Source organism: Mytilus californianus, unplaced genomic scaffold (genome assembly GCF_021869535.1).
Source record: "Mytilus californianus isolate M0D057914Y unplaced genomic scaffold, xbMytCali1.0.p SCAF_2, whole genome shotgun sequence".
NCBI classification, from domain to species: domain Eukaryota; kingdom Metazoa; phylum Mollusca; class Bivalvia; order Mytilida; family Mytilidae; genus Mytilus; species Mytilus californianus.
Window position 1 is genome coordinate 57987256 of NW_026262668.1, and position 27746 is coordinate 58015001.

The following is a 27746-nucleotide window of genomic DNA, read 5'->3' on the forward strand; positions in this document are numbered from 1 at the left end:
GGTACTTAATTTCTCCGTTAGTATTTTCACACGGTACTTATTGGTTAATTTGTTAGGCGCAGGATCGGGGGTTTTCAGGGTTAAATGAATCTTTAAATCGCCCTGAACTTTTTACATATTCTCCAATTATATCTGCTGTTCTTTCGTACGTCTCCTTACTTGCTGGTGCTAACAGGGTTTGAAGATCTATTTTGATGTTTTGAATCTTGAGCTGTCTTTCCATTTCTTCTCTTTCCTGGTGGTATATCGGACAGTTTAGTAGGTAGTGTTCAGTGTTTTCCTCTTCACCACATTCACAGTATGGCGTGAGGGATTGGCCTATCTGATGGCGATATTTATTTAACCTATTGTAGCCAGTACTGAATTCCGAAAAACAGGATTTTTTTTTTACCAAATTTACTTTTGGATACTATCTTATGATCATAAACAAGCTTCTGTCCAAGTTTGGTAGAAATCCAGGATAGTTTAAGAAAGTTATTAAAATTTGAAAAACTTTAACCACAGAGTGAATGTAATGTTAACTGGCAGAAAAACTAAGTCCATTTATGAGTAAAATACGGATAAACAGAATTTGTTTTACCAAATTTACTTCTGGATACTATCTTATGATCATAAACAAGCTTCTGTCCATGTTTGGTAGAAATCCAGGATAGTTTAAGAAAGTTATTAAAATTTGAAAAACTTTAACCACAGAGTGAATATTTGTGGACGCCGCCAATGATGCTGGACGTCGACGACGACGACGAAATGTAAGATTGCTATGTCTCGCTTTGGTTCGACAAAAAGGGGCAGTTGGGAGGATTTTATTTTTTATCTTTATTTTCCTACGAAACTCTTTTGTAATGTATTCTTCATATGTAAGGATAATAATAAGCTTCTACCATGTATATATAAGGAATTCAACATAATTTTTTCAAATTCTTTTAAATATTTCTGATTGTGAACCACTGTTCTACATGTAATTGCCGCTTTAGAAACCTATTTTCAGTAAATGGCAACTAGAGGTTCTAAAGAGCCTGTGTCTCTCACCTTGGTCTATATGCATATTCAACAAAGGACACTCTCCAACATTGTAGACGAGAATATAATTTTCTGTTTTGTTGATCTTGTATTGCTGATCATTTATTCTGTTTAGTTTCTCTCTATCTTTTTTAGTTTTTGCTCAAAACATAAAAGAGGGTAAAAAAAATCCTCATTTAAGGGCAATCACTCCTATAAAGAGTGACAGTCTACGAACTATATCGGCAAACTTTGACTTTTAGTAGATCTTGTCTTGCTCTTCTTCTTTGCTTATTTAAGTTTCTATCTATCTACTGGTATTATAATTTTTAAGATATAAGGCAAAAACACAAAAAATTGGTAAAAATCGTCATCAAAGGGCAATAACTTTAATTAGGAGTCGATTTGACGATTTTGACCATGTTAGTAGATATAAGAAGATGTGGTATGAGTACCAATGAGACAACTCTCCATCCAAGTCAAAATTTATAAAAGTAAACAATTATAGGTCACAGTACGGTCTTCAACACGGAGCCTTGGCTCACACCGAACAGTAAGCTATAAAGGGCCCCACAAATTACTAGTGTAAAACCATTCAAACGGGAAAACCAACGGTCTAATCTATATAAATAAAATGCTCCGCAGGGCGCAGCTTGATACGACCGCAGAGGTCGAACCCTGAACAGTTGGGGCAAGTATGGACACAACATTCAAGCTTGATACAGCTTTGAATTTGGATTGTGATTAAATATTTGACACAGCATAGGTTTCTGACACAGAATGAATGTGGTCTAAGAACTTAAAAATTTTTAAATTGGACATTCACCTATTATGGTCCAATATCCAAAATCTAAATACATGGTTAGATTCAGCATATCAAAGAACCCCAAGAATTCAATTTTTGATGAAATCAAACAAAGTTTAATTTTGGACCCTTTTGACCTCAATGTGGACAAAGTTGATAACGGGGCCCAAAAATCAAAAATCTAAATACATGGTTAGATTCAGCATATCAAAGAACCCCATATATTCAATTTTTGTTGAAATCAAACAAAGTTTAATTTTGGACCCTGATTTGGACCAACTTGAAAACTGGGCCCATAATCAAAAATCTAAATACATGTTTAGATTCAGCATATTAAAGAACCCTAAAAATTCAATTTTTGTTAAAATCAAACTTAGTTTATTTTGGACCCTTTGGACCTTAATGTAGACCAATTTGAAAACGGAACCAAAAATTAAGAATCTAAATACATGGTTAGATTCGGCATATCAAAGAACCCCAATAATTCATTTTTTGATGAAATCAAACAAAGTTTAACTTTGGACCCTTTGGACCTCAATGTGGACCAATTTAAAAACGGGGCCCAAAATCCAAAAACTTAATACACGGTTAGATTCAGCATATTAAAGAACCCCAAGAATTCAAGAATAAAACCCCATTGAAATGATCAAGAAATAAGCAATTTATACGAAGTATCTTCTTTTGCACAATACTGTGCAATTGAATATTTCTTGCTATTGCGCAATACTGCACAATTGACAATTTCTTGCTATTGCGCAATATTGTGCTATTGGATATTTCTTGCTATTGCGCAATACTGTGCAATTGAAGATTTCTTGCTATTGCGCAATACTGTGCAATTGAAGATTTCTTGCTATTGTGCAATACTGTGCAATTGAAAATTTCTTGCTATCGCACAATACTTATTATATAATAATTTACACATCCTGTTTGGTGTGTATCTCCTACCATATCATTATTATTTGCTTTTAAATATAAATCAGAAATAACCAACTTAAAATGGAAAATTTTAAAAAAAGAAAAAAAGGAAAAAAAAAAAAAAAAAAAAAAACCCCAATTTTTTGAACCCCCTTATGATTCATCACCCCCAAACTCAATCCCAGCCTTCCCTTTGTGGTATGGTACCTTGCAGTACAATTTCAGAGAGATCCATACACTTGAACACAAGTTATTGTCTGGAAACTAGAAAAATGTGTTTTTTGGCCCCTTTTTGGCCCCCAATTCCTAAACGTTTCGGGCAATTACCCCCAAACTCCATTCCAGCTTTCCATTTGTGATATGGAACCTTGTAGTACAATTTCAGAAAGATCCATACACTTTCACACAAGTTATTGTCATGAAACTAGAAAACTGCTTGTTTTTTGCCCCTTTTTTGGCCCCTGATTCCTAATATTTTGAGGCAATTACCCCCAAAATCAATCCCAGCATTCCCTTTGTGATATGGAACCTTGTGGTACAATGTCAGAGAGATCCATACACTAACACACGAGTTATGTCTGGAAGTTACAAAAATGCTTATTTTTGGCCCCTTTTTGGCCCCTAATTCCTTAACTGTTGGTACCATAACCCCCAAAATCAATCCCAACCTTCCTTTTGTGGTATTGAACCTTATGGTAAAATTTCATAGAGATCCATTTGCTTAAACTAAAGTTAGAGTGCGAAAACCAATGTGTCTTCGGACGACGCCGAACGACGACGACAACGACAACGACGATGCCAATGTCATACCAATATACGACCGCAAAAATTTTTGCGGTCGTATAAAAACGAGAAATGAGAAACACTTATGAACCACATCAACAAACGACAACTACTGAACATCAGATTCCTGACTTAGGACAGGTGCAAACAAATGCAGCGGGTTTAAACGTTTTAATGGTACCAAACCTTCACCCTTTTTCTGAAACAATAGTGTAACATCACAACATAGAAAGACACACTATAAAATATCAACTGAAATAGCTTAACTCAATCAAAGGACATATTAACACCATTGAACATACACTGAACAAATAAATTTGACCTATGATACAATGTAAATACAAAATAAATAAACTAAGGGAAGAATAATAAAAGTAACATGTTATATCGGTATGAAAAGTTAAACAATTAAAGAAAAACAATATGCTCGAACAAAAATATCAGCCATTTGCAATAACTTTAAACACAGGTAAATGAAAATAATTTTGTTGTTAGGTATACGTGTACAGTTCCAATAGAGAATGGAAATATTTTTACAAAATAAATAATTTTGATGTTCATAGTACGAAGTGAAAATTTATAGTAATACCAAACACTTATAAAAGCTGGTATATAGACCAGATATAACCCTGAATAACATTAAATAACAAATAAAATGCTCCGCAGGGCGCAGCTTGATACGACCGCAGAGGTCGAACCCTTAACAGTTGGGGCAAGTATGGACACAACATTCAAGCTTGATACAGCTTTGCATTTGGATTGTGATTAAATATTTGACACGGCATAGGTTTCTGACACAGAATGAATGTGGTCTAAGAACTTAAAAATTTTAAATTGGACATTCACCTTTTATGGTCCAATATCCAAAATCTAAATACATGGTTAGATTCAGCATATCAAAGAACCCCAAAAATTCAATTTTTGATGAAATCAAACAAAGTTTAATTTTGGACCCTTTTGACCTCAATGTGGACAAAGTTGATAACGGGGCCCAAAAATCAAAAATCTAAATACATGGTTAGATTCAGCATATCAAAGAACCCCATATATTCAATTTTTGTTGAAATCAAACAAATTTTAATTTTGGACCAGGATTTGGACCAATTTGAAAACGGAACCAAAAATTAAGAATCTAAATACACGGTTAGATTCAGCATATCAAAGAACCCCAATAATTCAATTTTTGATGAAATCAAACAAAGTTTAATTTTGGACCCTTTGGACCTCAATGTGGACCAATTTAAAAACGGGGCCCAAAATCCAAAAACTAAATACACGGTTAGATTCAGCATATTAAAAAACCCCAAGAATTCAAGAATAAAACCCCATTGAAATTGGTCAAGAAATAAGCAATTTATACCAAGTATCTTCTTTTGCACAATACTGTGCAATTAAATATTTCTTGCTATTGCGCAATACTGTACAATTGACAATTTCTTGCTATTGCGCAATATTGTGCTATTGGATATTTCTTGCTATTGCGCAATACTGTGCAATTGAAGATTTCTTGCTATTGCGCAATACTGTGCAATTGAAGATTTCTTGCTATTGTGCAATACTGTGCAATTGAAAATTTCTTGCTATTGCACAATACTTATTTTATAATAATTTACAGATCCTGTTTGGTGTGTATCTCCTACCATATCATTATTATTTGCTTTTAAATATAAATCAGAAATAACCAACTTAAAATGGAAAATTTTAAAAGAAACAAAAAAGGAAAAAAAGAAAAAAAAGGAAAAAAAAATAAATCCCCCCCCAAATTTTTTGAACATCACCCCCAAACTCAATCCCAGCCTTCCCTTTGTGGTATGGTACCTTGCAGTACAATTTCAGAGAGATCCATACACTTGAACACAAGTTATTGTCTGGAAACTAGAAAAATGTGTTTTTTGGCCCCTTTTTGGCCCCAAATTCCTAAACGTTTAGGGCAATTACCCCAAACTCAAACCCAGCTTTCCATTTGTGATATGGAAACTTGTATTACAATTTCAGAAAGATCCATACACTTACACACAAGTTATTGTCATGAAACTAGAAAAATGCTTGTTTTTGGCCCCTTTTTGGCCCCTAATTCCTAAAATATTGAGGCAATTACCCCCATCATCAATCCCAGCCTTTCCTTTGTGGTATGGTACCTTGCAGTACAATTTCAGAGAGATCCATACACTTGAACACAAGTTATTGTCTGGAAACTAGAAATTGTGTTTTTTGGCCCCTTTTTGGCCCCCAATTCCTAAACGTTTCGGCAATTACCCCCAAACTCAATTCCAGCTTTCCCTTTGTGATATGGAACCTTGTAGTACAATTTCAGAAAGATCCATACACTTACACACAAGTTATTGTCATGAAACTAGGAAAATGCTTGTTTTTTGCCCCTTTTTTGGCCCCTAATTCCTAAAATTTTGAGGCAATTATCCCCAAAATCAATCCCAGCATTCCTTTAGTGATATGGAACCTTGTGGTACAATGTCAGAGAGATCCATACACTAACACACAAGTTATGTCTGGAAGTTACAAAAATGCTTATTTTTGGCCCCTTTTTCCTTTACTGTTGGTACCATAACCCCCAAAATCAATCCCAACCTTCCTTTTGTGGTATTGAACCTTGTGGTAAAATTTCATAAAGATCCATTCACTTAAACTAAAGTTAGAGTGTGAAAACCAATGTGTCTTCGGACGACGCCGGACGACGACGACGACGATGCCAACGTCATACCAATATACGACCACAAAAATTTTTTTGCAGTCGTATAAAAACGCAAAAAATTGGTAAAAGTTGTCATCAAAGAGCAATAACTCTTAAAAGGAGTAGACTGACGATTTCGACCATTGGACTTATTTGTAGAACTTGTCTTGCTGATCATTTTCGGAATTTAACGTTTCTCTCTATCTATTATACTTTTCAAGAAGATACGCAAAAATGAAAAAAAATGGTAAAATTTGTCATTTAAGGGCAATAACTCCTGTAAGAAGTCGTCTGACAGTTTTGATGTCAATGAACAATTGGTAGAGTTCAACATTCTGCACATTTCTCGTCAGATTTTCTCTATTTATAACGATTTTTAAAATAAAAGACAAAACTTGCATTTTACCCCTATGATCTATTTTTAGCCATGTCGGCCATCTTGGTTGGCAAGTGAGGTCATCTGACACATTTTTAAAACTAAATACCCCAATAATGATTGTGGCCAAGTTTGGTTAAATCTGGCCCAGTACAAAAATGTAGTTTCAGAGGAGAAGATTTTTGTAAAAGTTAATCGACGACAACGACGGACGACGATGATGACGGACGACGACAGACGCCAAGTAATGAGATAACTTGGCATTTTGGGCCATGTGAGCAAAAAATGGTAAAATTAATCATTTCAAGGCATTAACTCCTATAAAAAGTCGTCTGACAGTTTTGACATCAATAGACAATTGGTAAAACTCAACATTCTAAACATTTTTGCCCTTTTAGCTTTTCTCTATTTACAATGGTTTTCAAAATAATAGACAAAACTTGCATATTACCCCTATGTTCTATTTTTACCCATGTCGGCCATCTTGGTCAGCAGGCGTGGTTATCAGACACATTTTTTAAACTAGATACCCCAATGATGATTGTGGCCAAGTTTAGTTAAATTTGGCCCAGTAGTTTCAAAGGAGAAGATTTTTGTAAAAGTTAACAGACGATGACGACAGACTCCAAGTGATGAAAAAAGCCCATTGGGCCAGGTGAGCTAAAAACGTGGAGAAATGCTCTTTTTTAGACTACCTACATCAAATTTATTTTACTTTCTAACCTATAGTTTGTATTGCCCATAAAATGAAGCATATGCATTGGTATGCAACACAAGTATTATAAGTACAGAGCAAAATGAAAACTCAAACTGTGTTGAAAATACTAGGATTGATGCTTTTAACATTCTTATGCAAGGTGCAAATATAATAACAATGTAAAACATGAACTGAACCAAAAAAAAAGAAGTCGTTTAATGACTCTATTTAGGGGATGAGGAACAGAGGGTGTTTGCTGTTTGTCAACAAAAATCGACAGCCTTAGGATAATTCTAAGGGCTTGCTATAATACATTGTGTACGTTGGCCGACTTTTTGTACTGAATATATATGTTGAAGTTGTAAAATCAGGGATTTTGTAAAAACATTGAACTGATTAGTGATTTAATAAAATCCCTGATTTTGGCTAGGGATTTTACAAAATCACTGAAATAATTAAGATCTATTTACAGATTCCCTGATTATATTCAGGGAATTTGTAAAAATATTTTTTTTTCTATTAAACAAATTCTTTTTGAAAAAAAGCTTCAGCAGTTACACTCATCAAGTTTGAGGTTAATTTAGCCTTTTATATTGATACTAAGTGAGCAGTTTTCACTAAACAACTGCGTGGCAAACATCATTAGTGAGCTTAAAAATTCATGGCCGAAATGTAAAATTGTTCATGGTAAACCTCAACACCCCAAGCTAATGCTGATGTCAAGGATATGGTTATCACTTGATGTGAGATAACCATTGTAAAGACTGGCCTATTGGTCTCAAATTTAAGAAGAACAGAAGTCACCATTCAGGCATAAACAGAGCTCCATACAAAGCTATGTTTGGGGTAGATGCAAAAGTTGGGCTAACATCATCCTCACTCCCTGATGAACTTATAGCTAAAATTGACAGCGAAGAGCATTTGTCAGATTTAGAAAATATGGAGCTTAATATAAATACTGATGACAAAACACATTTACAACTGATGAAGAACAAATGAACATTTCTGAGCCCCCAACCTACTGAACCTAAAACTGATATGTGTGTTGTATGTCAAGCAACTGCATTGAATGCAACTTCGTGTTCTACTTGTAAATAAACTGCTTTGCTGAGTGCAGCTGGATACGCCAGCAGAGGTCCAACCCTGAACAGTTGGGGCAAAAATGGACACAATATTCAAGCTTGATACAGGTCTGAATTTGGATTGTAATTAAATATTTGACATGTTATAGGTTTCTGAATAAAATTTAGTCAAAGAACTTGAAATTGGTTATATGAATTGAATTTATATTCAATTAAAGATTACTTGCTGTTGTGCAATACACTGTGCTGTTGTGCAATACTTAGTAAATCTGTTGTCAGACTATAAATAAATAAAGTTCAATTTCTTCTCAATGTCATGTTTGAAATTTATGAAAATCAAAAGGAGATTACATCAATAGCTATAAATAATTCACCAAAGTTTCATGTGAACTGCTTAAAGCATTTTTGAGTTATTGTCCAAAAACTGGAAAATCCCCTCTTTTTTAATGAATAAAACCCCATAACTCAGAAATGTAAAATCTAAAATTTATAAAATTCTAAAGGGAGCTTACATCAACAGATATAAACAATTAACCAAAGTTTCATGAGAACTGCTGAAAGCATTTTTTAGTTATTGTCCGAAAACTGGAAAATCCCCCTTTTTTATGAATAAAACCCTGTAACTCATAAATGTAAAATCTAAAATTTATAAAAATCGAAAGGGAGCTCATGTCAATAGATATAAACAATTCACCAAAATTTCTTGCAAGTTTGTGAAAGCATTTTTTAGTTATTGTCCGAAAACTGGAAAATCACCCTTTTTTATGAATAAAACCCTGTAGCTCATTTTTATTCACCAGCATATTATGACGATAGGAATGCCCTTTACTGTCAGGCGTCAAATGGTCATTTTCGGCTACCGTTAGCATCAAATTGATTAAATTTTTACCATGATTCGTAAAAGGTCTCAAGTGTACATTTTATCGTCATGCACCAAAAATTACTGTTAACGTCATTTGGCAAGATTTTTTACCGTTATTAGTCATGAAGTTACCCCCATTATGACCCTCTATTATATATTATTATGCAGTTCTTTTCTTAATAAAATGTTGAATGTTTTAATCTAATCAATCATTGAAATCATGTTTAGTATTGTATGATTTTTCTTGTAGTGATAATAAAATTGTAATTATTCTGCATCATGAAGGCATTTTGATTAGTTTAATATCAAGATTATTGTATTGTATTGTTAGACTATTTACCAAATATGATGATCATATACTGATATAGATATGATATATCTGTGTCATTTTTAAGTGACATTGCTGTATATTTGAAAAAAATGTTTGTAAAAATTAATTCTTAATGGAAAACCTGCAAATCTGTACTAAGTTTTTTCTCTGGATGTCAATCTGCCGTTTTGAAAACTGAGCATAAATTTCCTCATTCATTTTGGGCATCCACCATTGTTTTGTCATGTGACCATGCACCTGACATGTCTAAATATAAACATTGTTATTTTTTTTAATTTTCTTCCCATTTGAATATCATTCAATTTGTCTGATGCACATATGTAGTATAATATTTAAGTAAAATGTAATACAAACCATTCAATATCTTTATGATTCTATTTAGTCATTGTAAGCCGATAAACGATTGACCTAATTTGTGACCTATATTCTAAAAATGAGCTGAGTGCGCACGTCCAGACTTATATTTGGGACACTGGCCAGAACTGCTGTAAATACAAGTGTAATTTCTTAGTAAACAGATTCAAATGGCTATACTTAAACTGAAAAGAATGAAAAAGAAAAAGCAGCCACTCATGTTTTAAGGTAAGACATAATATTTAAGTGTTTTAAAGGTGGATAAAGTTTTGTCCGAATGTCAGATGTTGTTTGTTCGTAATCGCCTTGTGCTTGTAGATGTCAACCACACTTTTCTTAGGTTCTATGGCTTTTAAACCAAATTCTGAAATGACAGAATTAAAGTTTAATGACTTATATAATGTAATTCTAAATATTATAAGAATTCTCACTAAATAAAGTGAATATTTAAGATTTTTATTCAGAACGGAAGTTGAAAATCAAACTTCCGGTTCATGCGAACGTATATTTGAGCAGACGAAAATCCACAAAATACTTCGTGCTGCACGTTTTTGTACACACATTAGAAGAAAGCATGATGCTTCTATTGTTTAGCTATTGTGCTGTACAAGATAATGCAAATGAAAAAAAGAGAAAAATTACTTTCAGAGTCATACAAACAGTGTGAAAATAGTTATTGTAGCCTTTCTGTCAGTATGTACATGTAAAAGTAAGACAATGCATGGGTCTGTTGGGTCACCCCTCTTTAGAATTTTAGGGAAAGTGAAGACCCAACAGGGATACTTTAAGGAGAATTGCATCATCCGCCATGACAACTGTTAAGGTGTTATTACCTTGCATTGTAGTCTGAATAATGAATGAATGAATTGAAACATACATTGTACTACATTTATCAAATTTTGCTGCATCTCAAAGCTTTATCAAACAGAAGTGTTTAGATTTGCTTAAAATTGTGCTTAATGACATAAAATACAGTCTTCGAATTTACCACAGGACCACCAGCCCCCTTGCCTGTGAAAATCTGTTTGGTTCTGTTGATTTTTGTGAATTTTGTATTACAATCTAAAGAAAAAGTAGAAGATTCATGGATTCAGTCCTGTAAAAGCCAAACTCCAATTTCTATGACTGTAAATAAAGCAAGAACCTTGGAACCCCCCCCTCAATTTTTCCAATTTTTTTCTTCTCTTAAATCCAGTTGTTTAGCTACTTTAAATATCTTGAATATAGATTTTCTCTCTTTCATTGCCAAGATCATTATAGATAGATACATGTATATTAATATTTTAAATAATTCTGAATTGAATTCAGAAAAAAAACCTGTTGTCACCTGTTGAAAACATCTATAATGAAATTTGGGTAATTTTCAAATCATGTTTGATTGTTTGCAGTATTTTATAGAAAAACCTCATTTTCATCAAGTAGAAGTTGAAAGTGCTTGTAAATGATTCTAAAAAGTGTTTTCACATATATGTGTGATAAAATTTAACTATTTTGTATACTGTGAAAGTACTTTTATTCGTGGGGTACCAGTTTTCGTGGAAGGCTTTATCCACGAATTTAAGTGTCCAACGAAATATAACAAATCAAGACATGGAAAGATCCCCTGTAGGTTAGACTATATTGATACGGGCATATAATCTAGATAAAACATCGAATATCAGCAAACGAAATATGAACTTCATGCAGTGGCGTAGCACAGTAGCATGTAAAACTTCAAACAGGATTTTAATCTTCAAGTAACCTAAGTTGTACGATATTTAACTTTTTAATTATCATGAAAAATAGTTTTGAAAGATGAAAGTCCAACTGCCGGTGAAGATATATGATAATGAAGTGTTCATTTTATCTCCTCATAATTCTCTCACGAAAAATAATATTAATTTCATTTTGGGCATGCTTTTTTATTTCATGAGTATTATTTCATAAGTTAGTATTATATGTTGATCATTCGATCTCGGGTTAATTAGTGTCACCACTTCTGATTACACGTGTTAAACAATTAAAATGGTTTTTTTTGCAATTTCCTTCAATGAGACAATTTGTATTCAGAGATGAATCAGCTTATTTCTGAAAGCAATTATTTTATTAAAAATCTAATGAATGTTGTCAGAAATGAAAGTGACAATGAACACCATATGATTATTTTCTAGAATCTTCGTTTCTGATGGGTTCCAATTCTTCACCCAAATTTTTTTTCCAGAAAACTAAAATCCACGAATTTAAGAACCCATGAACATGTACCGTTTAAAGGCTTGTATAGTCCACGGTTTTATTCTCCAAAATGGAACCTGCCAGACAGGGGTGCAGACTATAGAGTACAATAAGCAAGAAATAAGAGAAAAAATTCAATTTTGCGAGGTGATTTGTTTATGTTCCGCCATGTTTGTTATTGATATTGTAGAGGGCGCTCTTATCATTTTTCAAACTAATAATTTTACCTAATCCATATTAATAAGTTATTTTTATTCAATATTAGTACTGATAAATGTAAAAATTAAACGCTTCATTGCTTAAAATAAACTGGTATCTGCTTGAATTAAACGGTACAAAAAAGTAAAAAAGATAACCGTAAACCAGCTTATGATGTGTAAATTACAAAACGTAATCAGGTATTATTTGTTCCGTTTTGGTGTTTCATACCGACAAATATGTTTTGTATTAGCTTAAGACCCTTCAAACATGAATGTAATAGATATATTAAACACTGTTTTACACAAGGATGGAACTGTTTTACTTTCAAAGTCGTATTATAGTGATATCTATTATGTACGGATTTCGACTCTCACCGTTTTTTTTCTTCTTTTACTAGTGCTTTTCAAACTTCCGGTTTAAACATCCACAAGTTTCTAAATTGTTTTTTTTTGTGATTTAGACTTATTTTAACAACCGTGAAGTGTTCTAGAATCATTTACAAGCAGTTTCAGCTTCTGTTTGATGATGGAAAACAGGTTTTTCCAAGAAAATACTGCAAACGACCACACACGATTTGAAATTATCGGAGTTTCATTAGACCTTTTCTAACCGTTACAAAAAGTTTTTTTACCTGAAATTTCGTGGGGAGAATGGGGTGCAGACTATGTACCAGTGCGAACTATACAAGCCCGATTACGGTAACTTTTGCGCAATCCTCGAAAATTGATACCCACAAATAAAAGAATTTTCACAGTATGTGGAATAATTGTAAGGTGTACCTGCCCGTCTGACCAGGTTTATCTTACCTAGACCTTATTTTTATGTATTATAATTCATTGATAATGTTGTTTCTATTGTACCTTTATAAAACCTTAATCTTGATCGGCTAACAAAAAGTTTTGATTTTTAATCTATTTAGAAGTTTTTTGCACTTCCTTCTTTGTTTAAAATCCCCCAAAAATGCATGAGAATTTTTTTTGCATAGTAAATTCTGTTTTAATGCCCCACCATTATGTATTCTAGTCTGTGTCTCAGTCCTTTAGTTTGTTCTTTCGTCCTTCCTGTATCAGGTTAAAGATTTGATCTTAGTATTTTACCTATTTATTTAAGTGTCACTGATGAGCCTTTTGTAGATGAAATGCACGTCTGGCATACCAATTTATAAACCTGGTATCTTTGATGGGTTTTTTTTACTTTGAAATTTATCATCAAATGCTTTATTTACACACTTAGTACTGACACTGTTTTCGAAGACAATTCTTGATCCCTGCAAGGCCCATTCAAATGAGGTTTGAGTCCATATCTCTTTACTGTAAATGTACCTTTACCTGAGTATCTTTCTGTATCTTTCTGTATTTAATATATATGAGACTGTTGAATTTTTAAACTATATATATGTTGGAGATGATTTAGGAAGGGGGGCCTGGCCCCCTTACAGAGCTTCATATATGTATGATATATGCATAGACTTTTTACAAGTATCACTCCAAAAGTCGGCTTGCTAGGGGACCCCCTTTTTCAGAATCCTAGATCCACATCTGTATGTACATTGTATATGTGTAACTATACATAACTCTTTCTGGTAAAAAAAGATAAATATTATATATTTGTGGCCTTTTCCTTATTTTAGACTCCAGTGGTCAGACATGAGATAAACAGTGTGTTGTGTTTCCAGTTATTAAATCTGAAAACGGGTTGGTTTGTCAGATTTGTTTTATACAAATGTATTGTAAAAAAAGCTTATTTGATTTTCTGAATTCATAAATATTGAATATATAGTACATGTATATATGGTATGTACATGTAATCAAAATATTAGGAGCCTATTTTTATTTAGTCATTTAGTCTCTCTACCAGTAATGTTTTGTTTTTTTTGCTCTATTCAATCATTCTTTATGGTGATGATGATGGATGGGTGATTTACATCCAGTGGCATGTATTACATGCATATGGAATCTGATGTTCAGTAGTTGTCGTTTGTTGATGTGGTTCATAAGTGTTTCTCGTTTATCGTTTTTTTTTTATATAGATTAGACTGTTGGTTTTCCCGTTTGAATGGTTTTACACTAGTAATATTTGGGGCCCTTTATAGCTTTCTGTTCGATGTGAGCCAAGGCTCCGTGTTGAAGACCGTACTTTGACCTATAATGGTTTACTTTTATAAATTTTGACTTGGATCGAGAGTTGTCTCATTGGCACTCATACCACATCTTCTTATATCTATATATGGGGCCTAGAACATTTGATATGAATTTTGACCCTTCTTTCTACTACACCTGCGCCCTGAGCCATATTTATTGATGCTTCTGTTTTCTGTTAAGTTCACAAGGTGCCAGTCTGCAGGAAGATGTGTCTCCCTACACGGACACATTGTTCAGACTAAGCTGGACAATCTTTGGGTACTCAAAATGCTGTGTGTGAAGCAACAAATATAAATTTTCAAGTCCTTGGTTTGACTCATTCCATAGATAAAACCCACCTAGCACTCAAAGGAAACATGTTACTATCAGACCACTGAGGCATGAATGTATTAAAAATGTTCATCTTGTAGTTATATATTGTATTATATATTACATTACATGAGTGAATAATCAAAGGTATTCAATGACAAATTCTTTTTTTTTTCAGCAAAATTATTCAACAAAACAATTCATTTAGTAAACTGTTATAAATCTTATAAAATCTTAAATACCATATTCTGATGATTTTAAAATTTCTTAAATATTATAAACCATGACATCTTCAAAAACAACTTTAATTTGTTCAGATCTGGTAGTAACAATTTGTCTAACATCTCAGAAAGTTTTGGTTGTGAAATTAAGCTGCTTATTTCCATAATATTATATACAGTCTAAATGTTAGGAACCATTTTGTAGTTGTTCAGTAAGATCTGGTTCAGGGTTAAGTGATACACAATACATTGTTTCCTGGATAGAAATTAGGATTATTGTATCACATGATATTACTCATACCTGCCGACCTCTGAAACATTCAAAGAGGGAGATCTCCCCCTCAGCACAGCTGAGGGGGAGATTTTGCGCGATCGACATTTTCAAGTTAAATATATGACCTGTTTACGTATTCATCTACAAAACACCAATAAGAGTTAATAAATATACTTTATTTCTTCAATTCATGGTTATAATCTATACAAGGTGGGTTTTTTTTAACCTTTTTCAATACCTCTGAGTCTCAGTTTTCATAACTTATAACATTCCATATTTTGATTTTGTTGTGAGTCTTACACTAAGCATGCTTTCAAACATCATACAGACCACCAGAAGAAATCAAAAAGTTGATTGAACATGACGTGCAAAAAAGATTCATTGCCAAGTGAACTTGGTCGTTAAAATTGAAAATCTTTCATTCAAATCTGCTTGACATTTCGATTTTCAGTTATCTATTTCTTCTTTTTTACACTGCCGCTTGGTGCAGACAAAGGCATCTATCTTGTTGGAGTTGACATACAAATGTAGCAGAACTGAATTTCGATTCTTATATATCGAACATAAAAACTACTGACCAAAGTTTTCAGAAGATCGCTGATTGTTTATTTATTTCTATTGAACGTAATGAAAAAGAAAGAGAATGATGAACGCGGGTTATTCCATGTCAAAATATCTGAAAGCGGGAGCGTACTGGCAAGTGGGAGATTTCCGGAATTTCGTCGTTTGCACGGGAGACTCTAGCTCAAAATGGGAGGGTTGGCAGGTATGATATTACTTAAGGCAATTTGAAAAACAAAACAGCAATAAATTTTAGCAAGTACTTGGTACTAGAATTGAGGACTAACATTAAATCAATCTGGACTTACTGCCGCTACCAAGCACAATATATATAAGCAAATTAGTAGAGCTTGCACATTACTTAACAGCCATTTAATCAACACTTACAGAAATTTGAAGACTGAAAGTCACAAACACATGTATTCCCCTTTTTAGTTAGAAATAGCCTTTCCAGCGCTGACTCGCTTTTGTTATTTTATGAATATTTTGTTAGTCCACTCTCAGGTCCAGATAAAAAAGTGGGACGGTTATTATGAATGACGCATAAAAATCTAAATGAAAAGTTAAACCCTGCCACACATGCTTTAGCCTCTCCCAAGAAAGGAGCTTGTCATTGGTTGTCTTATTTCTCGTGTCATGTTTTTGTTTAATGTTTTTTGGAGAATTTGGTGTTGATGGACCAGAGGAGTGAACTGTTGAAATATCTTATACATTATATTCCTGAAAAGCAAAACATGATCAGGATGGTCATGGAAATTAAGATCCAAATCTTAGGCATTTAGGTGCATGTCTAATATATACCATTTTAATGATATTTTACTACTTCACCCTTCTTGTTTAAAACAATGCTCCTTTAATTTAAAAGTCCTGTTGAAGATTTGGGTCTTAATTTCCATGACCATCATTTTAAGATTGAGTTGACTGATCATGCTTTGCTTTAAATAGATTTTTCAGGAACATATATTGTATTAGATATTTGAACAGTTCACTCCTCTTTTCATCAACATTTTGGTGACTGTGACCTATATTCTCAGGTCTGTCCTATACTAACTTTTGTTTGTATAATGTAGGAACATACCTTTTTGAATCTCAAAAACATGCTGAACTACACCCATGATATTTCCCCATTGCAGTCTTTTTTGCTAGTAACATGAATGGTAATTATTCCTTTGATCTTCGAGTGAGTAAACTTTCGTTATTTTTAAAGGAGTGTTTTAACTGAATGATTTTTAGACGCCCGTTTACAGGACATATTATGGTATACCGTTGTCCGTATGTCCATCCGTCGTCAACATGTCGGACATTAACTCAAAAAACGCTTTAACCAATTTGCATATGAATTGTTTATTTCTATTGACGTGAGCTCCCTTTCCTTTTTTATAAATTTTAGATTTTACGTTTCCGAGTTATGGGGTTTTATATTCATTAAAAAAAGGGGGATTTTCCAGTTTTCGGACAATAAGTCAAGGATGTTTCACCAACTTGCAAGAAATTTTGGTTAATTGTTTATATCTACTGACATGAGTTCCCTTTTGATTTTTATAAATTTTAGATTTCACGTTTCCAAGTTACGGGGTTTTATTCATAAAAAAAGGGGGATTTTCCAGTTTTCAGACAATAACTCAAAAATGCTTTTAGCAATTCTCATGAAACTTTTATGAATTGTTGATATCTATTGATGTAAGCTCCCTGTAGAATTTTATAAATTTTAGATTTTACGTTTCCGAGTTAAGGGTTTTATTCATTAAAAAAGGGGGGATTTTCCAGTTTTCAGACAATAACTCAAAAATGCTTTCAGCAATTCTTATGAAATTTTGGTGAATTGATTATATCTATTGATGTAAGCTCCCTTTATAATTTTATAAATTTTATTTGTTTATAGTCTGACAACAGATTTACTAAGTATTGTGCAACAGCATAGTGTATTGCACAACAGCAAGAAATCTTTAAAGTATATAAATTCAATTCATATCACCAATTTCAAGTTCTTTGACTACATTTATTCAGAAACCTATAGTATGTCAAATATTTAATTACAATCCAAATTCAGACCTGTATCAAGCTTGAATATTGTGTCCATTTTTGCCCCAACTGTTCAGGGTTGGACCTCTGTGGGCGTATCCAGCTGCGCTCAGCGAAGCAGTTTATTGTACTTATTGCACTTTCCAATCCCCCCGTTGATCACTTATCATAGGAAAAGCAAAGAATGGGAGGAGCTTAGACCAGTGCTCTAACTTCCATTTCAGAAGTTGTTATTGCAGTCTGGCTCCGGCTCCTTGGCATAGCAAACAATGAAATCAATGACCATACAAAAATTCCCAACAAATTTAAATAAAATGCATACACAACAATTTATCAAAACATAAATTTTGGGATGGGGGGCCTTACCCTAAATGGTTCCATTAACTTGAAGCAAATGAAGCACAGAGGAGAGCTACAAAAAGGAATAGCGTGGTCTATAAACAAAGATGCGATATTGATAAATTGGTGAATACTTGTTTTTATTGTGTCGGAATGAATATTTAAAAAAATATGTGACTTAATGTTCTGTCGTTTCATTTCCTCCACTTTTCAAAGTTATGTCTCCGTGAATTTATCATTTTTAAAATATTTGTGGGGAACACACTTCAATAACACATAAATTGCTCTCTGCTATTTAAACCTTGATGGAAATATCACAGCAACCATTCATTTACATGTACATGTACATGTATCATAAAATCAAATTCTACTAGAAAATCTTATCCATGAGGTCATTTTCAGATAATAAGTGACGTTTTGTCATCGAAAGCGTCACTATTTGATGGACATATTTAATTCATGAAAAGTACAGTTCATCGCTCATTAATGATACAAATCATATATAGCTGCGCCTTACTCATATTATTAACATATTCAATCTACCCAAGCTACACTTTTTGTGAATTAAATATAAATTTGTAAAAGGCGTGCTATATACAGTCTTCACACTTAACCACCAGCCCAGGCTTGTAAAATTGCTTATTGGCCTTTAAAAATCTTCTCTACACTACAGGCCAACAGAATCCAACTAAAATTTTCGTAAAATTGAGTTTTGGGCCTGTGGATTGAAAAGTTTATCGTGAAGACTGTATATAATTAAAACAGAAGTACGTGTAATAGGATGTTTGGCTGGTCATGATCATAGTTGATTGGTGAAGAAATGATTCTGTTCAAATGTTCAATGTAAACTAAAAACAATGTAATATTGCATGTACATTTTAAATAAGATTTACTTCCCTTTACACATGATGTCAGATGTGTCAGTAAAATAATTCTTAACATGTTTTCTCTGAAACCAATGGACCAAGTAAAACAACACTTAGCCTGAGCCATACTTATTGTTTAGAGGAGGCTGTTGCTTTGAAATATTATTGATTCCCTTCTTTACTTTTCTAGTAGTTTCTTCTGCTGAATTTTTAAGGGTGCATTATTTTGTTTTCATACAATGTACAGATACTTTATTTTTCCTCATTCTAACATGTTGATGTTAAATACCTGTTACTTTCAAACATAATTAATAATTAATTGACTGTTCCAATAAAAAAGTGTTTTATTCATTTTTCTTGATTAATGAAACATAATGACTTACAGTAGGACAGAATTGAAACAGATATTTTGTCACTGTTAATATAATGTAAATTACTTAATAAATGAGGCATTTTCATGCAAGTATTAACTCACCTAAAAAAAGGCAAATTTTTATGAAAAAAATCTTCTGTCCTATTTCTGAATATTATTTGAATGTGTATACATAATATAGTAATTTATATCATAAAATTAAAAAAAAACTGTCAGGGTTTATTATTAAGGAGGATAAAATGCTAACCAGATTGGAAATTGTTGTTATCTGTATCCCTTTAAGCAATAATCATACACCAATATAATATTGGCAAGTGACCCAGTCATGCCAGTAAACTTGCTGGATTTGTAATGAACCAGTTGTGTAGAAGTACTCTGCTTAGCAGATTGTCTCTGCTTTTTTGCATTCAACTACATTGATGCTACTACATGTACATGTATAAGGCAAAAAAAATATACCTGTGTTTCCACTAAAATGCTGAAAAACATTAGGATAGATAAGTAAGCAAATAATTTTATATTTCAAAAGTGTTTTACTAGCTATTTATAGTTTAAATAGTGGAAACAGTCTGACTTTAACAGTGCCTGTTCAAAAATGTAAATAAAATCTGTAGGGTATAGCGGCACTGAATTTTAGTGAATGTAGGGCTAGCAGAAACACAGGTATTTTTTTACGTCTAAATGGTGTTGAAAAACAAAATGTTAAGCAAATTATATATATGGTTCCAATTTTATAACATTTCAAACTTGCAAGGCACAAGTAAATTATTGTAATTGTTAAGTCGGCATACTTCATAATACATGTACTTCTTTATAGCTAAGCTGATTATTGACAATCAACAAGTGTTTGTACAGCTTTTATTTGCAGAGAAAATGTAGATGTAAATCAGCATTTCTATGAAAGTTTTTCCAGAGATGATTACAGTTTGTCAATGACTCTTGCGTAATTTGTGAAAGGTATATAAGGAACATCAGAAACCACCAGGTTCCACAATGTTCATTTTATTCATATATTAATTAAATGTTTGATTTGAATTGGTAAACTGCCAATTTTAATTTGACATTTATCATCAGTCTTTTCATAGTGGCACAGATTAGAAAATTGGTCAGAAAAATGTTTGTTGAATTGTACTTTTCACATAATTGTGGGGTACGCATTTGGTTCTCCACAATTAATCTTACTAGATAAACTCAAATGATTCCAGTTTATTTGTTATAGCAAGAAATAATCTGTCACAAAAAATAATAATGATTTGAAAACATACCAAAAAAAAGCTATCTTTAAACACTGGTATAAAACCGTTCAAGCTTTATGTCCCCTAGTTACTTTAAAAGTTGGGTTTTTATCCTCCCGCCGCTAGGTGAAGGGGCATTTAGTGTAACCCTTGATTGTCTGTCCTTATGTATGTCCCATTTTCGATTCTGCACTCTAACTTAGTTTTCCTCATCCAAATTTTATGAAACTCATACACAATGGTAAGAACCAAAACTCGCAGATCGAGTTCAAATGTTGGCTGTGAGTCACGTACTGTTCTAGAGTTATGCCCCTTTATAACTTGGAAAATTGCAATAAAGTTTCTGCACTCTAACTAACAGTGACACCAAATGCTCTCAGAAAGTATTTTTATGTATTATAAGCAAGCTTGACGAGGGCATTCTTTTATTTTTTGTTTCAAATGATAATGAAAATACCCCTAAGGCCCTTGACTAAATCTTTTGAAACCTGAACACAAATGTCATGTTCAATTTTGATGGCATTGATTTTTACTGTCATTGAGAAACTTCTAAGAAGGCGTTTGATTTCTGTGTGCTAACATAAGCTGAAATGAGGTCATTGACAACAAATATTAAGTAAAAGCATCATTTTGAAATGTTGGTCAATTTTGGGGAACAAGTGGACATAAATATGATAGTAAGATTGTATGAAAGTATGGTGTACACAAGATTTAAACAAAATTTGTGTCTAAATAATATATTTCCCACTGAAACTTACTACTACTACTAGGATGTTTACAAGGACCTTGACTACATATGAGGGTTTCACACAGTTGCTACTATAACATCAACCTAATATATATATGTTGTGCATTGCTTCATTTGTAAAGATACTACTTTTGGTTTTCAATTTTTATTTATATTTCTCCTGTTATGCCGCTTGTTGGTCCAAGTTGGATTTGATAAAGTTAAAGAAGTTTTTCTTTTAGCAAGGAGAATATCAGAATTTGTTAATGGAATTGTATGGTGGCAATGCCGCTGTGGCATACTGGAGGTTTATGTGTTCTTAAACATATCATGTATATGAAAAATCTTGGATTGTGTTAAAGGTGCTCTTCATATTTACACCCCATGCAAGGGTATAATGTTTTTGACCCATCAGTCAGTCCTGTTCTTGTCATCTCAACTCCTCTGAAACCACACAAGAGAATTTCATGAAACTTTGTAGATAATGAGGACATCTTAAGTAGATGTGCATATCGACAGGAAAATATGATTCAATATTTTTTCCAGGAGTTATTCCCTTTGAACTTAGAATTTTGGCCTAAATATACTACTGCAACAGTTTGTTATCTCAACTCCTCTGAAACCACACAACAGAATTTCATGAAACTTTGTAGATATTAAGGACATCCTATGTAGATGTGCATATCAACAGGAAACTATAATTCGATGTTTTTATGCCCCCGCAATAGCGGAGGGGCCATTAAATTTTACCCTTGTCTGTACGTACGTACATACAAACTAACGTACGTACGAACGAACATACGTAGTACAAACGTCCAAAAGTTGGTTTCCGTTCTCTAACTTTAGTTTGCCTCAACCAAATGTTATGAAACTTATACACAATGCTTATTACCACAAAACACAGATCAAGTTTGAATTTTGGTGGCGTCACTTTAACCGTTCTAGAGTTATGCTCCTTAACAAATGGAAAAATTGCTGAATTTTTCGTTACCATTCGCTAACTTAAGTTAGCCTCAACCAAATTATATTAAACTTAGATCAATTACAAATTTGGGTAGCGTCACTTTTACCGTTCTTCAGTTATGTCCCTTTATAACTTTATATGATATGCAAGCGGGGGCATCATCTGTGTCCCATGGACACATTCCCCATTTATTTCTAGAAGTTATGCCCCTTTGAACTTAGAATTTTGTTCCAAATATACTGCTGCAACACTTTATCATCATAATGCCTCTGAAACCATACAATAGAGCTCATGAAATTTGTAGTAAATGAGGACATAATCTGTAGATGTGCATATTCACAAGAAATTTTTATCAGTTGACTTTTTTTAGGATTTATGAGTCTTTGAACTTAGAAATCTGATAAGATTTTGTTTGCCCAGTGACAATGTGGGAGTGTGGGGTATGTGAGCGTGCTCACAAAGGTTCTTTGATTTTGTTCTTGTCAGATCAGGTGAAAGCCTCCAGAATTAAAAACATAAAATTTCTTCTGCTTTGAAACATTAACATTTTCCACTCGCCACTTCTTCCTAGAGAGAAGTCACTTCTTCCTGAGTGTAAACCCAAGTGTGGCATAGGTAGTAGCAAAGATGCCACATAGTTTTTATTGAATCTACTGGGAAACCCTATTTTCATTTTTGTCAAGCCTGCGACTTTTGTCGCAGAAAGCTCGACATAGGGATAGCGATCCGGCGGCGGCGGCGGCGGCGTTAGCTAACTTCTTAAAAGCTTTATATTTTAGAAGATGGAAGACCTGGATGCTTCATACTTTGTATATGGATGCCTCATGTTACGAAGTTTCCGTCAGTCACATGTCCAATGTCCTTGACCTCATTTTCATGGTTCAGTGACTACTTGAAAAAAAAGTTCAGATTTTTTGTAATGTTAAATTCTCTCTTATTATAAGTAATAGGATAACTATATTTGGTATGTGCGTACCTTGCAAGGTCCTCATGCCCGTCAGACAGTTTTCACTTGACCTCGACCTCATTTCATGGATCAGTGAACAAGGTTAAGTTTTCGTGGTCAAGTCCATATCTCAGATACTATAAGCAATAGGTCTAGTATATTCGGTGTATGGAAGGACTGTAAGGTGTACATGTCCAACTGGCAGGTGTCATCTGACCTTGACCTCATTTTCATGGTTCAGTGGTTATAGTTAACTTTTTGTGTTTTGGTCTGTTTTTCTTATACTGTATGCAATAGGTCTACTATATTTGGTGTATGGAATGATTGTAAGGTGTACATGTCTAGCTGGCAGGTGTCATCTGACCTTGACCTCATTTTCATGGTTCAGTGGTCAAAGTTAAGTTTTTGAGTTTTGGTCTTTCTTTCTAATACTGCATGCAATAGGTCAGCTATATTTGGTGTATGGAATGATTGTAAGGTGTACATGTCTAGCTGGCAGGTGTCATCTTACCTTGACCTCATTTTCATGGTTCAGTGGTCAAAGTTAAGTTTTTGAGTTTTGGTCTTTTTTTCTAATACTATATGCAATAGTTCAACTATATTTGGTGTATGGAAATATTTTATGATCTATATGTCAGTCACGCAGGTTTTATTTGACCTTGACCTCATTTTCAAGGTTCATTGCTCAGTGTTCAGTTTTTGTGTTTTCGTCTGTTTTTCTTAAACTATAAGCAATAGGTCAACTATATTTGTTGTATGGAAGAATTGTTAGCTGTACATGCCTGCCTAGCATGGTTCATCTGACCTTGACCTCATTTTCATGGTTCATTGGTCAATGTTTAGTTTACTTGGTTAATGTTAAGTTTATGTGACAGTTGTAATAAAGCTTTATATTTAGGACTATCAACATAATATCAATGATTAGTAAAGAAGGCGAGACATTTCAGCGTGTGCACTCTTGTTATATTTCTGCGGTCGTATATTGGTATGATGTTGGCGTCGTCGTCGTCGTCCGAAGACACTTTGGTTTTCGCACCATTTCTTTAGTTTAAGTGAATGGATCTCTATGAAATTTTACCATTAGGTTCAATACCACAAAAGGAAGGTTGGGATTGATTTTGGGGGGTTATGGTACCAACAGTTAAGGAATAAGGGGCCAAAAATAAGCATTTTTGTAACTTCCAGACATAACTTGTGTGTTAGTGTATGGAGATCTCTGACATTGTACCACAAGGTTCCATATCACAAAGGGAATGCTGGGATTGATTTTGGGGGTAATTGCCTCAAAATTTTAGGAATAATGGGGCAAAAAAAGGGGCAAAAAACAAGCATTTTTCTAGTTTCATGACAATAACTTGTGTGTAAGTGTATGGATCTTTCTGAAATTGTACTACAAGGTTCCATATCACAAAAGGAAAGCTGGAATTGAGTTTGGGGGTAATTGCCCAAAACGTTTAGGAATAAGGGGCCTAAAAGGGGCCAAAAACAAGCATTTTTCTTGTTTCCAGGCAATAACTTGTGTTCAAGTGTATGGATCTCTCTGAAATTGTACTGCAAGGTACCATACCACAAAGGGAAGGCTATGATTGATTTTGGGGGTAATTGCCTGAAAATTTTAGGAATTAAGAGGCCAAAAAGGGGCAAAAAACAAGCATTTTTCTAGTTTCAGGACAATAACTAGTGTTTAAGTGTATGGATCTTTATGAAATTGTACTACAATGTTCCATATCACAAAGGGAAAGCTGGGTTTGAGTTTGGGGGTAATTGCCCTAAACATTTAGGAATTTGGGGCCAAAAAGGGGCCTAATAACAAGCATTTTTCTAGTTTCAAGACAATAACTTGTGTTCAAGTGTATGGATCTCTCTGAAATTGTACTGCAAGGTACCATACGACATAGGGAAGGCTGGGATTGAGTTTGGGGGTGATGAATCATAAGGGGGTTCAACAAATTTGGGGGAGGGATTTTTTTTTCCTTTTTTTTTCTTTAAAATTTTCCATTTTAAATTGGTTATTTCTGATTTATATATAAAAGCAAATAATCATGATATGGTTTGAATAGGTAAATTAAAAACTTTTAAGTTCTTAGACCACATTCATTCTGTGTCAGAAACCTATGCAGTGTCAAATATTTAATCACAATCCAAATTCAGTGCTGTATCAAGCTTGGATGTTGTGTCCATACTTGCCCCAACTGTTCAGGGTTTGACCTCTGCGGTCATATCAAGCTGCGCCCAGCGGAGCATTTTATTGAGATGATCTATTAACTTTACGGAGATTTTAATTGACTTAAGATAGCTAAATTGACCAGCTGCAATTTCCAAACTGGACAGTAAAGAATTTTCAGTTGAAAGTACATTGTACATGTCTGCTTACATCAGTTTGAAACAAATTGTTTTCCTCATAAGCCTCAGTTCATAATTACAAATGTTTAATGCACAGTAATGTCTGATCTATCAAAAAGTCCACCAACCCATTAATTATTACATTGCTATAACTCTACTAAGTAGAAGATGACATTTATGGGGACAAGTACATTTCCAGAATATGTAACATGTTTTATAGATTTTCTTCTTTATTGATGCCATTTGCAGCTAGTTGTACTTTCTCAAAGGTCAAAGCTCTGTGAAATCATTGGAATACAGACAGTGCATATAAAAGATGACTTTTCATATGAACATCCCAACAGATATTTTCTGTACTTTTAACATTATGTTATGATATAATTCAAATTCTGTTGTTCAAGGTAATGTTTTGGAGATATTTTTTGTGTCAAGGTTAAGTCCCCGGTAATCAATCCTTTTGTTAATGCATGATAATGAACATTGAATGGGAGGAGTGAGTGCTGGTTCATAATGTATAAACTCCTTTAATATCTTTTCTTCTAGTTGTACTGTACAACAAGTTTTCAATACTGGTTATCCTTTGTATAACTAATTACATATATACAATGCTCTGTTCACTGTCCATGTAGATTTGATGTCATCAATAGTGCCACTTCTAGGCAGCATTTTATGTGAAAATTCTGAGATTTTGGTCAATTTTTAAATTGTGAGTTCGAATCCCGCACTGGCCAGGTGCACTTGACTCCAATCTTAATTGACTAGGATTGTCAGTTTTCCTACCGAAGGTCATGGTTCTCTCTGGGCACTCCGGCTTCCTCCACCAATAAAAACTGACCGCCACTAAATATCACAATAGTGTTGAAAGCAGTCTTCACGATAAACTTTTAAATCTACAGGCCCGGAGCCCAATTTTTGGAAAATTTTAGTTAGATTCTGTTGGCCTGTAGGGATGATTTTTACAGGCCCGAAAGACATTTTACAAGCCTGGGCTGCTGGGCCTGTGGTTAAGAGTGCAGACTGTGAAAGTGGCATTAAACACCAATCAATCAATCAATCAATCAATCAATCAATTTTAAAACGGTTTTGGGACCTGCAAATATAGAGCAAGTCCATGATAGAACCATCTAGTTAGGGGTTTATCTTAATTCTGGCATGCACTCAATATTTGGCACTCATATTAATATGTCAAAAATATACAGTTGTTTAAGTTTGTGACTAGGTGAATTTAGGAGGACCTATTATTGGTAGTCAATGATATATTGGTATGCACATGTATGAGCACTGACATAACATTTTATGGATATTATTTGAACTATACCCCTTCACTCAGTGTCTATTGACTTGGGAACTCTGGCATAGTTCACATGTTTATTAAGTTTTTAACTACGTCAGTTTAAGGTGAACCACTAATTGTAAGTCAGTGGTATTGGGTATGCAGTTGTATTGACATTGGCACATCTTATTTTTATGGAGATATTTTGACATTGCCCATCAGTAAAGGACCATCAACATTGAAACCGGTGTACTGTATTTAGGATTTCTATTCAGAAGTGTACAGATAGTCAAACATAGTTGCTGTTTAAAAGCTATCAAAAGCACAGTCACACACACAGGTGGGACATATCTTTGTGTTGATTATTTGAAATTAAACCAAATTTATGTCAGCATCTTTAGAAGTTATTTTTAGCTCACCGTTCCATTACTTTGCGTCCGGCATCTGTCGTCGTTGTCCGTCTGGTGTAAACTATTTCAAACATCTTCTCCTCTGAAACTACTGAACCAATTCCGTCCAAACTTAAGCTGATTTAGCTATGGTTTGTAGTGACCATAAAATGAAGCATATGCATTGGTATGAAACACAAGTATTATGAGTACAGAGTGAAATGAAAACTCAAACTGTGTTGAAAATACTAGGGTTGATGCTTTTATCATTATGCAGCTGCAAATATAATTAATTTATACAATTTGCAAAACATGAACTTAACAAAAAAGAAGAAGTTGTTTAATGACTCTATTGAGTTGCTGCGGGACAGAGGGTATTTGCTGTTTGTCAACAAAAAAACGACAGCCTTGGGTAAATCTAATGGCTTAATATAATACATTTTGTATGTTGGCTG

The 27746-nt window shown here is 33.6% G+C and overlaps 2 protein-coding genes across 2 annotated transcripts in view; one reads left to right on the plus strand and one right to left on the minus strand.

Annotated features, from left to right (window-relative positions):
- The window catches only part of LOC127729002 (RUN domain-containing protein 3B-like), a 48974-nt gene extending 39222 nt beyond the window's left edge, over positions 1–9752 (minus strand). Inside the window, exon 1 of the mRNA XM_052236577.1 lies at positions 9664–9752. Coding sequence (XP_052092537.1) covers positions 9664–9749 — 86 coding nt within the window. The 5' untranslated portion in view covers positions 9750–9752. The remainder of the gene's footprint in view (positions 1–9663) is intronic.
- A 216-nt stretch (positions 9753–9968) lies between these two features.
- Positions 9969–27746, plus strand: part of LOC127730113 (speckle-type POZ protein-like) — a 78127-nt gene continuing 60349 nt past the window's right edge. The window contains exon 1 of the mRNA XM_052238245.1: positions 9969–10124. The gene's annotated coding sequence lies outside the window, so the exon portion shown is untranslated. The remainder of the gene's footprint in view (positions 10125–27746) is intronic.